The following is an 18,610-nucleotide window of genomic DNA, read 5'->3' as shown; positions in this document are numbered from 1 at the left end:
AGTCAATTAAAAACCACCGCTCGCGCGATGATATTTACAATGCCTGACGATGAGAGCGGTGCCCCTCCAAGAGCAAGCCCGTACAAGCCCGTACGCGCCCGCTGGAAGGCTGAGTGGGAGAAAAGGGAAAAGGAGGATTCCCTAGAGTCTAAGTTTCCCTTGGATAAACCTCTTGCGCCCTCGGGAGGTTTATCTCGACTACTACTCCTCTCTCTCAAAACTCACTACGTATTACTTCCTACAAGTATCTAGGTACTCCCTTCGAAACCACCAGCCTGCACAGTCCTCTTTCTGACTTCAATATCTGAACATTATGTCGGTTACATCTCGAAACGTCTCCTCCACATCTTCCCTACCCCTCACCTTATCTCCCGACTGAGCTAGATAGACAGAACAAATCAACTTCTGGTCATCTTAGTGTTGACTCCTGGAGCACTTTGTTTTGCATTTATGTATGTTCCAAACATACAAGTCCTCCCGTCGAAACCAATCGAAACCATCACCGATGCATTCAACATAGCCAGCTTGCACAAACCTCTTTCTGACTTTAGTCCCTCAATCGGTTGGTTACATCGCGAAACGCCTCCACGATGTCTTTCTTACCCCCTCATCCCAGCCTCCTTTATCGCGATTACTGATTGTGGCGGGGAAACAGGCGATCAAAAGAAAGAAAACCCAAAAACCATTTCGTTGGAGACTAGTTATGGATACTGGTACGCCGTGCTTCACCAGCTCGAGTCTGGCATATTAACTATCCCAATAGGCTATATGCTAACTACGTCGTCACTTTATCTTTGGCGTAAGATTTCTGTAACCAGTGGATGTATAGATTCTTCGGGATTGCGAACATGTAACATCCATTCTCTACCGACTTTCTTCATCGGACTCTGTTGAATTTGGACACATCAATCAGGATGGTGGATACATGTCCAGTTGCAGGGAGAAACTACTGTCCTCTGCTTACTACTTCAAGTGAAACGAAATTTTCTGTGACATCAACACTAAAGGTAGCTTGATATTTTGTACAAATGCATCTAAAATTTTGAGACCTGCAGCTCGGCTGCGCGGAGTGAAACGAACCTCCCCAGGAACCATCCTAAGGCTAAAATCCAACCTACAATCTACAACAAACAAGTCTAAAATATCACTTTTTTAGAGCTTCAGCTTGGATGTATAGTGAAACAATCGTCACGCGGACAATCACGCCGAAGCTCAAATCCATCCTGACGTGTTTTACAAAATGCATCTAAGATATCACTTTGAGCTGCTATAGTGAAACCTGCCACAGTTAACTACTATGAACAATCCCCGAACTAATGTATGACGATTTACAAACTAATATCAACTCTTGGGATATGAATCACACTGTTTCAAATGGGACTCTGGAAGAAAAAGAAACAGAAAGAAGAAAAGAAAAAAAAAAAAAAAAATTCCAAGCCAGCTGATCCGTTGCACTTGAGATTATCAGTGACAAAAACCTCAAACCTCAGAAATAATAAAGTCCAATTCAGGATCTAAGTCTCTACCCCCAGTGCATCTCACATTTATCCTTCTCTGCTTATTATTACCCCCCCTCTCCAAGCCGCTGCCAAAACTCAAAATCAACTCCAGATGTAACCTCTTCAGCACAACACCATGTCATAAAAGAGATCGTACTCATCAAGAATTTCCCAAAGTTTGGTCATCCCAGCCATAGCATAGGAAATGAATAACCCAGGAACAATCAATTCCCCGCCCATTAATTATTATTCCCGCAGACGCCTCGATTGCTAATGTCTTAGCCGGATAACACACACGCGGCGAGGGGTTACATGTACTACCGCTGCAACTCACAAACTCATCTGTCGTTCTGTCTGTCTGACAGTGGACCTATCCTGCAAGCTCACAAACAAATTCAATTTACCTCGTAAGCCAGCACAAGGGGAAATCGTCAAGGCCTAGCAACGGGGAATGTTATTTAGCGTAGTCCGCGCACTTCTGGTATGTATGATCATGCATATGATGGTTCTCAGGAGAAATGTAACTCCTCCTATAACCCCTCTCCTTTTCATTTCCGCGGAATCAGCATGTCTGTTCTATGGTGTAGACAAGTTAGCACAACTACCCCGTCCCCCGGAATCGGGGAAATGGGGTGGTGTATGCTAAGCATTCATGGCTAAACCACAGGAGGTTGTTGCGGGGATATTCCCCAGTAAACCCCCCCCCTCCATAGCGATCCAGCATGGAAGGATTCAAGTGTCAACATTATTGTCAAGGCATGAAAATGACGACGGTGCATCTTAAATCTCAATAAGTTCTTCTCAACAACCAGGGGAACTTGTTGTAATTGAATAAATATATATGACTACATTCCCTGCATTGTTCAAATATTCTGCATAAGTGGTAAGACAATTTCCGATGACATTTTAAATTCCCACCATGTCTAGATATCATTACGAAGGTGTTGACGAAGAGAATTGAACATCCTCTCTCGTCGGCTGGGGTTTCTGCAAGTTGAGGTTCAGCGGCTGCTCTCGATTTCGATATATTTACCGATAATCGACAGCAGGAAATTAGCAACGCTAACTAATCATGGACTCTAAGCAATGATGAACTCGTTGTTTGGAGGAACCAGCCATGCACGAAATGAGAACTAACCTGGGTGGGTTAGATAACCTGCCCGTCGCGATCCCTGGTTGCATGGGGGTTTCCACCTGTCAGAGTGTGTCTGCTTTTGGCGCCCAGTTAAAGGGGCTCAATATTCTCGGAATCGTTGATATCGAAATTATCCTGCCCGCTTTTTATTTAACGTGCTTAAAGAGAACCTTGATCGACGTTTGTCCCATTTCCATAAGGTGTGTTTGGCGTCATGCGAACAGGCATGGGACTAAAGGGACACAAACTACGACATCAAACCACCGTGCCAAATTGTTTACAGTCGCCAGGGCGTTCCCGGGGGTTTCGTGGTGCCAAGTTCTAGATCCGAAAATCGCATTTCGATCGCTTCCAGAAGAGGACTGGCAGGTTTGCATTGGCCATTGACTGTGCGAATTCTGCTTGAGGGCCACTTGATACGCTGTTGAGCTAGGTCTAATGCTCTGGAATCCTCAGATTTAAAGAATTTCGATCGAGTCCATTCTTATATTTAGATACGAATAAACTGTAGTGGCTGTGAGGCAAAGTTAGAAATATGAGTTTTCGTGGAGTATAAACTATTAATTCGAATCTAATCAACGATTAACTTCAGCTAACCAGTGTAGTTAAGATATATATTTATTACAAATGTTCATCTCTATCAGAGACGCCGTCCGTCGCCTCCATCATCTATGTCGCCATTATGACGATCACCATTATAAGGACATCCTAGAATTGTTTCACACCATTATCATTCCTCCTATTATTTTGCACTGTGTACTTCCCATGCTAGCCAGCTCAATCCCATTACACATAATGACTGCGAGTTCAAAGCAACTGCCCTTTTTTGTGAGTATCATTGCCAATCTCCTACAAATCTGAATCCAAAAACTCTTCCCCCCACCCACGCGTGGTCGATTCGTTCAAAATGAGGTTTATAAAGCCATGCAGCGATACATTCACTTTAACGTTGAGCAGTTAATTGATGTCGGGGCCCAGCGGAGGAAGTTGGCATCAGAACTTGCCTTAACTTTGAGAGATATTTTGATAGCATGTGTAATAGAGCCTTTTCGCTCACTGTGGACAATCTATATTATCGCCGTGTTTGCAGCATGGTGGTGTTCCTGCCGGGACATCTTCATGGACCCCAAAATCCTCACAGAAGCTCAAAGAAAGTCTACAGCTCTATACTCAAGTACGCTCTATGTTAGCTATATAAGACTTTTACTCATTTGACGAACCCGAGACTATATCGGCTGCTAGAATACCAAGAAAGCAGTATCTTTGACCTGCTTATTGTAGCTCGATATCTAACAATTGACAGCGAGGCGAAGCATCTAGTTCTGATTGGTGAACAAGAACCCAGACGGGCAGATCTTCAAGATATTGCAGTGTCAAATGACGAAAGTCGATCGCATCTCTTCCACTTTTCCGACCAGAAAACATTGGAGATTGACAAAGATCAAGGATATCGTCAGAGATTTGTTTTCTGAACACCGGATTGTGAGATCAGAGCAGGGTGGAAAGATCAAGGATGCTCTATAGAGCACCTTAAGGCAAGGCATTATAAAGTGGATTCTCCCAAAACCCAGATCAGGAGAACAGTTTAACGGTTTGACGAACACTGATGTTAGTGGACTTGAATATGTTACTAAAGTTGTGCCCATACGCAGGTTGAAATAGGCATTTGATCATTAAACGGGGGAAATAGCCTAAGTCGATGGAGACGGGGAACGGGTCCAGAGCCTGATGCCTCCTGAGAAGGCGGTTTTGAGAACCCTTGGTGAAATAATCGACTCCTAGCAGCAGCAAGAATGCTCAATAATGCTGCGTTGCCTCCACCTTAGCCATCTTGTGACATGCGTTATGGGCGTTGGTGATCATGTGGAGGTACGATTGTAGGAAGCATAGAGCATTGCCCCTCAGGAGTACGCCCTAACATGTCGAAATGTAAGATCGAGCGCAAAACCCATTGGCCAGTGAACTCATTGTTCAGCCCACGGTTTTCTGCATGGCTAGTTCTGCATGGCTAGATTTGCTAAAATTGGCCTTGCCATTCTGCACACCTGGGCTACTTTGGAATATTATCATGGCTTTCTGTCTGTATGGATGGCACTACGTCATAAAGTGGCTGCCCTGTGTTAAGCGCCCGGCCTCCAGGCTGCTAATATCATGAGGATCATGCACCCACAACACTGGCTCAAAAGGCCTCACAGGGTTCTGGAGGGTGTCTGATATCTCTGTTTTATTTTTATTTTGAGCTTGGAAGTTCAGATATGAACGTTGACCTCAACCGATTCGCTGGCGAATTGTGAACTTGTCAAAACGGGCCAGATTGTAGCCTGATCGCTTGAAGGTTCTAAAAATAAATGGGCTTCTACAACCGAGAGCTCGTTGCCTTTGGTATCATTATTCTCCCTCCAGCTAAATGCAGAACTCTGGCGAACAAGAATGCAGAAAGAATGTGATTAGTTCAGAGTCGGGACATCTCATGAGCACGACTCAGTCAAGATTAAAAATCAATTCAGCGGCACCACCCCTTAACCAACCCGCGGCCGTTCAACCAAATTCCAGAAGCAAAATAGAAAGCAGGAGAATACTGAATGGCAAAGCCATGATGTAAAAAGAAAATTTATTGATATCACCCGAGCTCGATCCGGAGACCTTGAGTGTGTAAGACTCTGTGATAACCAACGACCCCTGGGAATCCTGGACATTTAGGGCTACCAACTGGTCAATTTGATTGGTAGTATAGAATATCAAAATCAAGGATGGAGGATTTTCATAAGGACATTAATTCCGTGTAAAAACATTCAATTGGAGATACGGCAACACAGTAGGGGTGAGACTTCAGTCTCGATGAACATTGCATTTGGCGTCGACAGACCGCCAAGACGCAAGGGCCGCCTCAGGCAACTGAAATTGTCAAGGCTTCTGCTGTCCCGATATTTGACAGAACTCATCATGTCTGTCAACACTGCCAATCCATCAATCACACTCCTGTGTATCTAGCAGATATGGATCCGGATGCGCGAGCGCAATAGGGCATTGTTATCGCCGGATTAGCTGGGAGTGAAGCTGCTGGTGCTATCAAATCCACCAACGTAGAAAACGCTGAACTTCACTGCGCCCTCTAACGGGCTCTTGCACCTGACTCGATGTTATTGATTTGAAATGTTGTCCCGGGCCCGATTAATCCAGCGATTGGTCATCTTTGCCATCTTCTCATTCCTCCTGTTTGTTGGATCTCAACGAATCCCTCTACAATCGAACACGGTTCCTTCAGCCCCCTCTGCCCCATCACCTGCCAGAGACTCCAGCTATGAACGTCAAGTCCAATTCTGGAAAACCTTCCACAATTTACTTGAATCAAACCCTCCAGCAACTGATCCGCCAGAACGACTGAAGAAGGCGGAAAATGTTCTCTTTGATGCCAATGCTAAGTATTCTCGGCCCGACCTCCTTGCCATCTCCGAAGGAGACGTGAAACTACTCCAGCAGGTTCACCAGCGAGTAGTCCAGAAAATCAAAAATGATAATTCAAGCCTGGAACTGGTGTATCATAGAGGCAAGCGGGGCATCGTATCTGCTGCAGGACGCAAATATCTCCCGACTCTCGTGATATCTTTGCGATTGCTCCGGCGCAGTGGTACACGATTCCCGGTGGAGGTATTTATTGCTTCAAAGGAGCAATATGACGAAGTTGTTTGCGAGCAGATACTCCCTACAATGAACGCCGTCTGTATCGTGCTGTCCGACATCCTTGGAACGAACGTCGTTTCTCGGTTGGAACCATTTCAACTAAAAGCTTTTGCCATGCTGTTTTCGTCATTTGAACAGCTCCTGTGGCTCGATGCTAGTTGCTTTCCCATACACGACGCTATCGAAATCTTTCAGTCTAAACCATTTACCCACGTTGGTTTGGTAACATGGCCAGATTTCTGGTCATCCGACCCATCTCGGTTTTTCAACACCATTGCCTCCAAACCAGAGCCGCCCGTATCAGAACGAGCATCCACTGATGGCGGACAACTCCTCATATCGAAGAAAACTCACGCGAAGACCCTTCTTTTAGCAAGCTACTACAACTACTACGGCGAAACCCATTTCTACCCCTTGCTCTCCCAAAGCGGCATAGGCGGAAGTGACAAGGAAACATACCTAGCCGCAGCGTTTGTTCTAGACGAGCCATTTTATGCTGTCAACGAGCCCATCCGATCCATCGGCCATCGCAACGCCAATGGCCATCTGTACAGCTCTGCCACTGTTCAGTACAGTCCCACAGAGGACTTCAAACTGACCAACCAAGGCATAAACCGTGCGAAGGACCCCAACGCGGGCCCGATACCGCACGCCTTCTTCCTCCGCACTTCACATTCCATAGTGAACCCAGTGAACCTCTTTGACCCGTCCAGGAATGGCAGCGAAGAGTTCTCTCCGATCCGCGGACCAGATGGCAAACCGTCCCGCGCATGGACGGCGGAGAGAGAGACGATTGACAGTCTTGGTGGTCCTGATGTCGAGCGGGAGTACTGGTCTCACGTGCGCTGGACGGCTTGTACACTGAAGGGGCTACAATTTAAAGACTGGAAGGACAAAGAGAGTACCTGCCAGCAGGCGAAGGAGTATTTCGATGCAGTTTTTGCACCCAAGAATGGGCGGTGATTAAGGTCTTTGTTCTTTACATCTTTCCTGTTCATTTTCTCTCTTCATTGATGCATTGCTGTTCAAAATTGTAACAATGATTGAATATATCAAATTGATTAAATAATAACAGGTTAATACATGTTACATAAATCTTTTCAAAGTATCCATTTGCTTTTCTGGAGACTCTGCCCCTGAGTCAATATTGTCAGATAACCCTGTCTTCAAGAACAGCCAAAGGCAGTATTAAGCAGGGATGCTTTATTCTGCTCCAATCATTCTGTGTCAGATCAATAAAGTCTTTTTCCTCTAAAATTAGTGAAGGCAAGATAAGCAGCTCGCTGTCTTTCCCTCGCTGAGAAGAGCTCAGGTCTTGGCATTTTAGATAGGGACCCACTTGAATGTTGAATGGTTAAATATTGTTTGTCTGAGCCAAGCCATATTTTCCGTAAATACAACGTCTATCAGCTCAAGGACCAGTCACACCTCCTCTTCCAACGAGAGGAGCGAAGCACTCTCTGAATAGCAAAACCAACTACAAACATTCCAGCCACAACCCAAAGCAGCTGCGACGAAGTCCCAAACCTAGCATCAACAGGTGCCGTCCCCATATGAGGTTCACCATCCTCAGCAACATCACTTTCCACAGGAGGTGTAATGGGCGCTCCAATCCATCCCTTTTTACCCACCGCAACAATCCCATCATACCAAGCATCAGCGATCAACTGATACCCCCGATCTGTCGGATGAATCCCATCAGTTGCATCGATATGTTCTTTCGTAACCCTACTCATATCAACGAGAAGCACATGCTTCCCCATCTTCGTCCGCTGGTCAATCATGTCCGGCAACGCCGCGTTGAATGCGACCTTTCTCGCTTCACGATTTGCATCTAGCAGTGGCGTCAGCGTTGCAACGAGGACGGCAGCGTCCGGACACGCGGCCCAGATCTCATCAATAACCTGGCCCAGCACGTTCGGTGCATTTTTGAGATTCATCTGGAATACCACATCGTTTGTTCCAGCCATTAGAAGGACGACGTTAGGGCGGTTGGCGTAGTTTCGCTTGCCAGTGATGCCAACTGGGCCTATGGGGAAGCCCTTGTGGCCCTCATGGTGGTTATTGTTCATGGAGCCGTCTCGCTCTTGGCCTATGTATTCCACATTATGCCTTGGGGAGAGGAGAGTGTGAAGCCGGAGACGATAGCCGTTTCCATCACTGCTCCCTTGACCATAGGTTATAGAGTCGCCGAGTGGGAGGATGCGGAGATTGACGTCGCTGGCGATGCCATTGGAATGCAGTAGGTTGGAGGGAGAGAATGATATGGGATTCGAGACTGGAGAAGTGTAACGTACATATCAGGAGGGATGGATTTGAAACAGAGATTTCGGGATAAACTCACAGCAAGCCAGGGTAAAATATGTTAGCGATATTATCCAGGCATTGTACCAATTATAGAAAGAAGACATGATAGCCACGCAGTTAAATGTTATCCTGGACAAGACATTATTATGTACGGAGTAGGCCACAAGATTATGTTTCAATCCAAAGGATCATCACATTGTTTAAAATATTTAACAAAGCAAGACATTTGAAATTGGGTATCGATTGTTAGACACCACCCTTAACGTTAAGGGGATTAGCCAGAAAAGGCATTGCGTTCAAGTCACTGTTAGCGGCTTGGCCTTCCCTGCGTGTAGTTAAAATGATGATCACAGCGGCAGCTCGAGTCATTCTAGAAACAAATTACTGTTCTCAGTGTCTGTGTTGATTGAGATATTGATAGTGGACAGATCAATGACACCAAACCAACTCCAGATCTGGAAGTTAATTGGCTTCCTTTCTCCCACACTCAGCTCAAGGTTCTCTTCAATCATCAGCTAGGAGGTTGGTTGCAGGAATACCACTCCTACCCCCCTCTCCTATGTTCAGCCCCTCTGTTTCTATGCCACTTTCGGGTGCCCTGTTCGAGTGCAATTTGCTCTCTTGGAAATACGTTAACCCAAAATCGCTGAAGGTGACATCGCCCATCATTAATCATGTTCTGAGGTGCAAGGTCTTCGTGCATAAAGACATGCTAATGGGACTCGATGTTGAAACTTGGAACCCTGTGCTGATGCGTACCGTGTTTGTCGGGCGATGAACAAAAAATGAGTCAAGAAGCTGATTCAGACCGAGATAGATTGCGGACTGCATGTGAAGGTGGTAGCCCATTGAGCCGTCATTCAACAAAAAAAAAAAAATTGGCGTTTTTGAAGGGCCAGTGGCGAAGTCGCAAACCCGCTTCATACAACATAAACACTCTCATTCGCGGTTTGATTGTTCATTTTAAGTCAGGAACTCTGGCCATAATGCAACGAGAGCTGCGGTGCCATACGTCTGTCAACCCTAGGATCCATTGAAGTTGTCCATCTTAATGTAATTTCATGTTGCAAGAAGCACGAAGAAAGTAGTTATCTCATTCATGTCCCATCAAGACGATGCGAGTCAGGCAGCAAGTTCAAACACAACCACGCAGAATTCATTACTTTTGAAATTCTGATCAGTGAGCGGTGAGCGTGATCAGACCATTTCTGTTGGATAACAATCAGATAATAATAACTCTGAATTCGCATCGATGTTTTTGCCCTCACGTTGACACAGCGGACAAATGAGTTAGGGCAAGTTTGCCACGTGACATTGGTAAATCCACACGTGACTTGGAAATATAGTAAGCTAGTCTATATGCGGTTTAGAGGAATTTCAAGCTCCAAAACTTTCATGGGCAACAAAAAAAAAGCGGAATTGGATTTTGACGGAAACAATCTCAATCCCTCTGTTTGCGACAAATTCCCTTCTATTCCTGCCCCCTGCTATATCGCCCTCGTTGCACGGTCGCGGACACTCGGTACTAGACACGGTGCGCCGTTGCTGAAGTAATGCTCTTGTGCGGGACACCCAACCCAATTTAAATCCGACCCATCGAAAATTTTGTGTGAATTTTCGACATTTAGTAGCCTGCGACTAACAGCTTCGACAATCGATTCAGGCTGCTTCCCTCCATATTTATTATTTTCTCTTTTTATTTAACGATTTAAGATATCATAAGAAATATGGGCTTTGGAGCTCCACGTGGACGGGGTGGGCCCGCCCGAGGAGGCCGAGGAGGTGCTCGTGGCGGTGGACGTGGTGGGAGAGGTGTGTATCTGAATAATTTTGTCCTTTGAAATTTGTGTGCAATTGGAATGGTGATGCCTTGGGTTTTCGTTATGCATCACCCTGTTGCACCTTTGGTTTGATCCTGTGGGTTGGAAGATCTACACAACATGATCGAAGCCGTGTGGGACTCCTTGCTAACTCCATTCTTCCACCAATACGCTAGGAGGACTGGGATTCTCAGACCGCGGTGGCCGCGGTGGTGGCCGCGGAGGAGGAGGCAGGGGGGGTGGTAGAGGAGCCTCCCGAGGCCGTGGAGGCCGTGGAGGTGGAAGGGGTGGTGCCGCAGGCGCCAAGGGCGGTGCCAAAGTTATCATTGTAGGTGCCTTTCCGTGAATTCCATGGCCCCATCGCCCCAAAATCTTGCGCGTTTGGAGTCTGCGCCATATATATGTGTGTATGGAAACTTACAAGCTATTGCGGTAAAAGGAACCCCATCGCCACCCCGGTGTTTTCGTCGCTCGTGGAGGAAAGGAAGATCTTCTGGTCACCAAGAACTTGACCCCAGGCGAATCGGTATATGGTGAAAAGCGTATCTCCGTCGAATCAAACCAACCTACCGCCAGTGGTGAAACCCCCGCTGCTACCAAGGTCGAGTACCGTGTGTGGAATCCCTTCCGCAGCAAATTGGCCGCCGGTATCCTGGGTGGTCTTGATGACATCTACATGCGCCCCGGCTTGAAAGTACTATATCTCGGTGCCGCCAGCGGAACTTCCGTCAGCCACGTCGCTGATCTGGTCGGACCCACCGGAACCGTCTACGCTGTCGAGTTCTCGCACCGCTCAGGCCGCGACCTGATCGGAATGGCTACTCACCGGACAAATGTCATCCCCATTGTCGAAGATGCCCGTCACCCACTGCGTTATCGAATGCTGGTTGGAATGGTTGATGTGATCTTTGCGGACGTTGCGCAGCCTGACCAGGCTAGAATTGTTGGTCTCAATGCCCATCTCTTCCTGAAGGCTGGTGGCGGTGTCATTGTCAGTATCAAGGCAAACTGTATCGACAGCACGGCCAAGCCAGAGGTAGTCTTCGCACGAGAAGTCCAGAAGATGAGAGAGGAAAAGATAAAACCAAAGGAACAACTCACACTAGGTTAGCAGTATTCTCCTTCTTTTCATCCCTCTCCACCCTTCCCTTGCAATGCTAACATCAAACGTACAGAACCTTTCGAGCGTGACCATTGTATAGTTGCTGGTATCTACCGGGAGTCTTGATTAATGCTGTGAATTTCCTTGGTTCTTCATGTTTCCTCTCATGTATGTTTCTTAAGTCTACGGCGTTTCAGTGCGTTCCAGATCTATGTTTGTGGGCCGCAGCGACATGTATCCTGCTCCAAGGTTTTGCTCCCCTTTCCAGTTTGATATTTTGTATTTTCCTAATTTTCCATTGGCAATTTTCGAATCAATCAAAAGATGTTGGAATTGCTTTCTTTCATGCCACCCACATCTCTCTGTTGTTGGTAGGAAATGTTATATTGCGCCATAACAGAGCCACCCAATTGATATTACTCATGACGATGGCACTGAATAAATGAAAAAGTGAAGAAACATTGACATAGCTTCCTCTGCGCGTCTATCAATCAACCAGAGTATCTCTCGAGGGCAGCTGTTTAACCTTACCAAATTTCGGCTTTCGGGACGCAAACTCCCTATGTATCTAAATAAATACAGCTGTTGATATTCAGACCTAAGTACCGTCTAACTAGGCTGCCACAGAGAATGATGAAGTATTTGTTCCAAGATTTACCCAAGCAGTGACCACCCTGTGGATGTGGGGATGAAGGCATAATATCATGTGCCGCATGCAACTCCCGATATATAACATGATGGAACGTCTAAACCTGCGGGATATAAATTCTAAACATACTTCGGAGATGTTTATGATATTGCTAGGTAGACAAGGGGTTCGAAATTTATTTCTTAAACCTAATTGACCCGAGACTTGCATTCGTTTACCTCGCACATTGACAAAACTTTACCCCTCCATCGAAGAGTGCCCATGCTCCACAAGCCCAGGGAATATTCTCCCTTCTCACAAAATCTCTTGTAACAAATAACATTTCGCACAAATAAATTAAATAAATAAAAATATAAAAATATAAAAAACCATCATGTCAACTTCAATCCTAATAAGCGGTGCGGGAGGATTTGTTGGTCAAGAGCTAACCGCCTCTCTCCTCAACACCACCGCCGCAGACACAACCTTAACAATAACCGACGTCACCTCCGCCCCCCAAATCCCCGCCAGCGCCAGGCAACACTACTCCCGCGTAACCTCAATACAAGCAGACCTAACCGTGCACTCCGTTGTCGACTCCCTCATAAACCCTTCCTCCCGCTACGATGTCGTCTACATTCTACACGGCATCATGTCCAGCGGATCCGAAGCCAATTTCGATCTAGGCATGAGTGTAAACCTGTTCGCAACACAATATATCCTCGACAGGCTGCGGAAGACAATGCCTGGTGTTAAAGTTGTATTCGCATCTTCGCTGGCAGTCTACGGGCCCACAGCGCCGGGCTTCGTAATTACTGAGTGGAATATGCCGCAGATGCCCACGTCATCATATGGGATCCAGAAGATGATTGTTGAGTTGTTAGTGAATGATTATTCAAGGCGCGGGTTCCTGGATGGACGGGCCGTAAGGTTGCCGACGGTAACGGTGCGGGCGGGAGCGCCTACGCAGGCAGCTAGTAGTTTTGCCAGCGGCATCCTGCGAGAGCCGCTGAATGGGATCAAAAGCGTATTACCTGTTAAGAAGGAGACTGAGTTGTGGATTTGCTCACCGTATACTGTTGTAAAAAATCTGATACATGCCAAGAATGTGCTGAAGGAGGCCTTTGGAGATTCGAGGTCGGTGAATTTGCCTGGGATCAAGGTATCGGTGCAGGAGATGTTGGATGTCTTGGAGAAGGTTGGTGGGAAGGAGAAGAGGGCGCTGGTGGAGGAGAGATATGATGAGGATATTGACCGAATTGTGCAAGGGTGGTCACCAAATTTTGATATTGCATGGGCAAAGACTTTGGGCTTTCACGAGGATATGTCATTGTTGGAAAGTGTAAGGATGTATGCAAATGAGTACGTTGAGTAGAGATAGGTATCTGATTTGCTCTGATACTTCTCGTTTAGAACGGAATTTGGTATAGTTAGGAAATGCAGGGCCAGGCTTTCTTGGAAAAGCAGCCTAGGATGTGCCAGAAGCATCAGGGGATACCATTCACTCATCGGCTTCAGCGATCTCTACGATCCCCTATCCTCTCAAAGGAAAATAGAAGTAAAAAAAAGGGAACGAGGAGCAAGAAACAAGTAAACTCGATGAAATATGGCCAACAGGATATGTGAGGAGGTTTGAATTGCGGGATATGGTTCTTGGTAAACGGCTGTTGCTTCTTGAGAACGTAAAGCTGACATTTGCATTTAGAATGTATGAGTGCTGTCAATCCGTTGTTGTTTTCTGCCTTGGTCCAACTCTTTGTAGTCTAGAAGCAGTTCTACCATGTCAAGATATCCCCTTGACATTGATATGCACAGTGGTATCTGTTCATCGTTATATCTCAAGTCAGGCTCGATTTCCTCACGACTTAAATGGAATGAAAATGTCTCTTTTTACACCGCATGACAGAGGAGTGACTCTCCTCCCTATATTATGAGGTTAGAGTTCACGCCCTCACAATCTAGCAAGAATCCCAGAATCTCAACTTGCAATACCAAAGTACAATCCGATGGTGATCTTGTTGCCAAACGATACGGTCAAGCCTAAACACATATAATCGGTCTCAAACTTCCCTGTGTTGATTTCTCGGGCGTTATCACTAGGTAATTAGCAATTCCTATATTGTTTCTCCAACACTCCAGATGTAGGGGTATTGGCTTCCAAAGGATTTTTGGAATACGAGTTAAAGAAGTTGCTATTTATTAGCAATCTGATGACTTCAATGTGCCCGTTGTCGGCCATAACGCATAGCGGGCCTTTTGTCCCAGTCAGACAGTGCTTCCACCATCTTCTTTCCGTACTCCCCAACCAGTTTCCATCTCATCAAGCATATCAAATCCCGAGTCAGTAACGCCAATAACGAAAGCAAAGGGTCTGGGATTCCACGTTTCTTCCATATGCAAAGTGCTATGGCTCGTTCACAAAGCGAAAGCCATCCATCACTAAAGGACGTAAAACTCACACGGAGTGTACAACTGTCCTCACAGACCCATCGCAGTCCGTCTGTCCAAGGTGTTGAGAATGCTCAGCTATGCCTTGCCGTGGGGCCGAATAGATAGATCCTGTTGACGGCAGATGATGTTGTTCGCTAACTACTGAAACCAACCAGCGAATAGGAAGCCGGCTAAATTTGGGTCATCGTGGTCATGTGACCTATCTGAAGCCCTGAATTAATTTGGCTTCGGATCTCAACTTCAACGGACTTCCCGCAGTCAGCACATCCGCGGCCCCCAAGTCCTACACCCTCCCCCATTCTCCTCCACATCTTCCATCATGGCATCCCGGCGATTGGCTTTGCACTTTAACCAGGCTTTGCGTAGCCGTGCTGCCCTGAAAGCCGTGCAGCCGGTGAAAAGAGGCTTCGCAACCCCCGTCACCCTTCCTACCACCACTGAGTCAACAACCCTATCAAATGGTTTAACGGTGAGGCATTGGCACTGACGCTGTGGGATAGATCATCACTAATAGGTCGTGCAGATTGCCACTGAGTATTCGCCATGGGCCCAGACGTCTACCGTTGGTGTGTGGATTGATGCCGGAAGCCGTGCTGAAACTGATGCGACAAATGGAACCGCGCACTTCCTCGAGCATCTTGCATTCAAGGTCAATCACGACGCATTGATCAGCTTGCTGCTGTGAGTTATTTGCTGATGGATTTATAGGGCACCAACAAGAGATCGCAGAATCAGCTAGAACTTGAAATCGAGAACATGGGTGCACACCTCAATGCCTACACGTCGGTACGTGGCAACATTTGGATGTCGCAATAGGAAGTAGTATGAACTGACGTCCCGATATCAATTATAGCGAGAAAATACTGTATACTACGCTAAGTCCTTTAACGCTGATGTTCCCAAGGCCGTCGACATCCTGTCCGATATCCTCCAGAACTCAAAACTAGAGCCAGCTGCGATTGAGAGGGAACGGGATGTCATTCTTCGGGAACAAGAGGAGGTTGACAAACAGCTGGAAGAGGTCGTATTTGACCACTTGCATGCCACTGCATTTCAGAACCAGCCGTTGGGTCGAACTATCCTTGGCCCCAAGGAAAACATCCAGACCATCAAACGTGAAAACTTGGTCGACTACATCAAGACAAATTACACGGCGGACCGCATGGTCCTCGTCGGTGCTGGCGGAATTCCCCACGACCAACTCGTAAGACTGGCTGAGCGGCAGTTTGGTTCCCTCCCCAGTCAACCACCCAACTCTGCTGCCTCTGCTCTTGCTGCCGAGCAGAAGCGCACTCCCGACTTCATCGGTTCTGAAGTCCGCCTCCGTGATGACACCATCCCTACTGCCAACATTGCCCTGGCTGTTGAGGGAGTCAGCTGGAAGGACGATGACTACTTTACCGCTCTCGTCACCCAAGCCATCGTTGGGAACTGGGATCGCTCCATGGGCAACTCTCCCTACCTGGGCAGCAAGCTAAGCCATTTCGTTGGCCACCATGGCTTGGCCAACAGCTTCATGAGTTTCTCCACCAGCTACAGTGATACTGGGTAAGTCTGCATTCTTGTTTTTCAATTCAACACAACAAAGATTCTGCAGGGCTAACGTCAATTATTTCAATGAAGTTTGTGGGGTATCTACCTGGTCTCCGAGAACCTTACTCAGCTCGATGACCTTGTCCACTTTGTCCTCCGCGAATGGTCTCGACTGTCATTCAACGTGACTGAAGCTGAGGTTGAGCGTGCGAAGGCCCAACTGAGAGCCTCCATTCTTCTGTCTCTCGACGGCACCACTGCCATTGCGGAAGACATCGGCCGCCAGATCGTCACCAGCGGACGCCGCTTGAGCCCCAAAGACGTTGAGCGTGTCATTAGCAAGATTACCGAGAAAGACGTCATGAGCTTTGCCCAGCGGAAGCTGTGGGATAAAGACATTGCCATCAGTGCTGTTGGCAGCATTGAGGGCATGCTTGACTACCAGCGTATCAGAGCGGACATGAGCCGGAACGTTTCATAAATGGTAAAATCCGAAAATTAGTGTCTGTCCCCTCTTCCAGAGCTGAAACACCTTGTTCATGTGTCTGAATATCTCCAACTTTCTGGAAGCTTGTTTGTTCTTTGTTCTCTTTTCGTTGTTCGCTGTGTTCAATGATTTGATCAATGGGGGAGAGGAAGATGTTGCCGATTTTGTACAGTATGGATATACCACTATCCGCTGATATACTCAGAAGATCAGTTTCCTTTGTTCACTAGTATGGTCATAATTCTCTGTCGTACGGAGTTTGACTAGATATAAAATAATGTATTTGTAGAAAATCATCAATAAAGCAAAACCACTCCCATAGATACCTTCCACCTCAATAGCCGCGGACTCTTTTTCCCCGCAACAATTGCAGCCACCAGTAATGAGAATGGTATTATATCTAAGCGATTGACTCTTACTCGACGGTTGTCGTGGAAAACAATTCGACAGAGAGACATTTAACATCTAATCGTGCCGCTGCGCAACCCACACCTCATGTGGGTGCGCCACACCAAAATGATAAAAACACCAAAATGATAAAAATCTTGAATCACATCCTCATTATTGCACTCTATATCAACAATCAGTAGCTAATCTATAATAAAAAGATTATGTACAGCATTCTCAGTATGTGTGCCATCTCTAAATCAATTTAATTCCTCTTCTGTCAGTGATGTGAATGAGTTATTATCAATCTTTATGAGATTAACTTCAAATCTCTATTGCTTTTTATTCTGCTCTTTTTCAACTTCATTATTCTTATACTGCTTGATTTTTCTATTGACATCTTTAATAGTAAGGACTCCCTTTACTTGAATCTAGTGACAAATTGTTTTAGCTCTGCAGTGTTTACTGATGTTGAGAAAGTTCTGTAATTTAGTAATCTATTACTCATTAAGCTCTACATAGATTAGACTTACTTTGAATATCTTGTTCAAATGATATGTCAAGATGAGTGATTTCAATTTGAGAGTATCTCTAATACTTTGTATAGTATTTTCTATAATATTAATATGATGTTTCAGCTTTTGAATTATTTTTGATAAGACTAGCTACGAAGAAGAAATATATATGTAATCTAAATCATTCTTATCTTCATAAATCTGTAGTGAAGAAAATGATAAGATTCACTACTTAAAAGTATTAAGAACTCAATCAGAATTTTATGAATATATATCATGTTGAGCTCATTCTGTAGCTATTGTATCAAATTTAAAAGTCTGCTTTCATATAGCTAAGAGGTCTTGTAGAAACTACTGTTTTTTATACTTAATAAGACTATGACATGTAGTATAGTTAACTACTTTTGAATGATAATGTTTATATTGCTGAAATGATAGACTATTTAAAGATTGTAGCAAATGAGTAACATGTAATGAAAATTTATATAAAATTATTTTATAAAGATTTATATATTGTATAAACTCTTCAGTGATATAAGATTTATAACTATTCATTAAGAGCAATTGATGACTTTTTTTTTTATCTCTTTTCTGTAGCAGTATTAAAATATTTAAGTCATTCAAATTCAATCTTATTATTTATAAATTCAGTATCTGATATAGCAATTCTATAATTGCTGATTAAATCTATCTGTGTATATCAATTCTTCAAATATGTTTTAAAAGCTAAGACTATCAATAATAGAATAATATGATTATTTATGAATATACATTCAATAATTATAATCAAATCTCTTGAAAAAAATGAAGAAATGATGAAATTAATTTATTTAAAAACAGTTATAACTCATTCTCCACATTCTTGTCCTTTCTGAAATTTAATCTCATTAAAGTTGTATGTATCACAGGTGTGAAATTAATACTACTCAAATAGAATTTAAAGATGTTCAAATTATATATTGATATATTCAATATCTTCAACTGCTACTCTCTTTAAATTCATTGACTTCTGTTTCATCCTCTTATACTCTGATAAGCATTCAATGAACCTATAAGTTCACATCT

General features: G+C 45.0%; 7 protein-coding genes across 7 annotated transcripts; 6 read left to right on the top strand and 1 right to left on the bottom strand.

The window, feature by feature from the left end:
- Positions 1-39: 39 nt before the first annotated feature.
- PAAG_05423 (hypothetical protein) lies at positions 40-252 on the top strand (the record flags this gene model as incomplete). The annotated part of the gene is made up of 1 exon (XM_002792648.2): positions 40-252. The coding sequence occupies one exon, from the start codon at positions 40-42 to the stop codon at positions 250-252; it is 213 nt and encodes a 70-aa protein (XP_002792694.2).
- A 5,535-nt stretch (positions 253-5,787) lies between these two features.
- On the top strand, positions 5,788-7,278 carry PAAG_05421 (hypothetical protein; the record flags this gene model as incomplete). Its single annotated transcript, XM_002792646.1, has 1 exon — positions 5,788-7,278. The coding sequence occupies one exon, from the start codon at positions 5,788-5,790 to the stop codon at positions 7,276-7,278; it is 1,491 nt and encodes a 496-aa protein (XP_002792692.1).
- Positions 7,279-7,721: 443 nt separating this feature from the next.
- Positions 7,722-8,726, bottom strand: PAAG_05420 (hypothetical protein; the record flags this gene model as incomplete). The annotated part of the gene is made up of 2 exons (XM_002792645.2): positions 7,722-8,593; positions 8,660-8,726. The coding sequence occupies 2 exons, from the start codon at positions 8,724-8,726 to the stop codon at positions 7,722-7,724; spliced, it is 939 nt and encodes a 312-aa protein (XP_002792691.1).
- A 1,623-nt stretch (positions 8,727-10,349) lies between these two features.
- Positions 10,350-11,670, top strand: PAAG_05419 (rRNA methyltransferase NOP1; the record flags this gene model as incomplete). The annotated part of the gene is made up of 4 exons (XM_002792644.2): positions 10,350-10,434; positions 10,619-10,770; positions 10,882-11,548; positions 11,618-11,670. 4 exons carry the CDS (start codon positions 10,350-10,352, stop codon positions 11,668-11,670), a joined length of 957 nt encoding a protein of 318 aa, XP_002792690.1.
- Positions 11,671-12,566: 896 nt separating this feature from the next.
- PAAG_05418 (hypothetical protein) lies at positions 12,567-13,547 on the top strand (the record flags this gene model as incomplete). The annotated part of the gene is made up of 1 exon (XM_002792643.1): positions 12,567-13,547. One exon carries the CDS (start codon positions 12,567-12,569, stop codon positions 13,545-13,547), a length of 981 nt encoding a protein of 326 aa, XP_002792689.1.
- A 555-nt stretch (positions 13,548-14,102) lies between these two features.
- Positions 14,103-14,728, top strand: PAAG_12037 (hypothetical protein; the record flags this gene model as incomplete). Its single annotated transcript, XM_015847580.1, has 2 exons — positions 14,103-14,205; positions 14,421-14,728. The coding sequence occupies 2 exons, from the start codon at positions 14,103-14,105 to the stop codon at positions 14,726-14,728; spliced, it is 411 nt and encodes a 136-aa protein (XP_015702805.1).
- Positions 14,729-14,942: 214 nt separating this feature from the next.
- Positions 14,943-16,637, top strand: PAAG_05417 (mitochondrial-processing peptidase subunit beta; the record flags this gene model as incomplete). Its single annotated transcript, XM_002792642.2, has 5 exons — positions 14,943-15,092; positions 15,147-15,272; positions 15,332-15,409; positions 15,477-16,171; positions 16,247-16,637. 5 exons carry the CDS (start codon positions 14,943-14,945, stop codon positions 16,635-16,637), a joined length of 1,440 nt encoding a protein of 479 aa, XP_002792688.1.
- Between the last annotated feature and the right edge of the window lie 1,973 nt (positions 16,638-18,610).

This window comes from Paracoccidioides lutzii (genome assembly GCF_000150705.2).
Source record: "Paracoccidioides lutzii Pb01 unplaced genomic scaffold supercont2.14, whole genome shotgun sequence".
NCBI lineage: Eukaryota > Fungi > Ascomycota > Eurotiomycetes > Onygenales > Ajellomycetaceae > Paracoccidioides > Paracoccidioides lutzii.
This window is presented reverse-complemented; position numbering and strand designations above follow the sequence as displayed.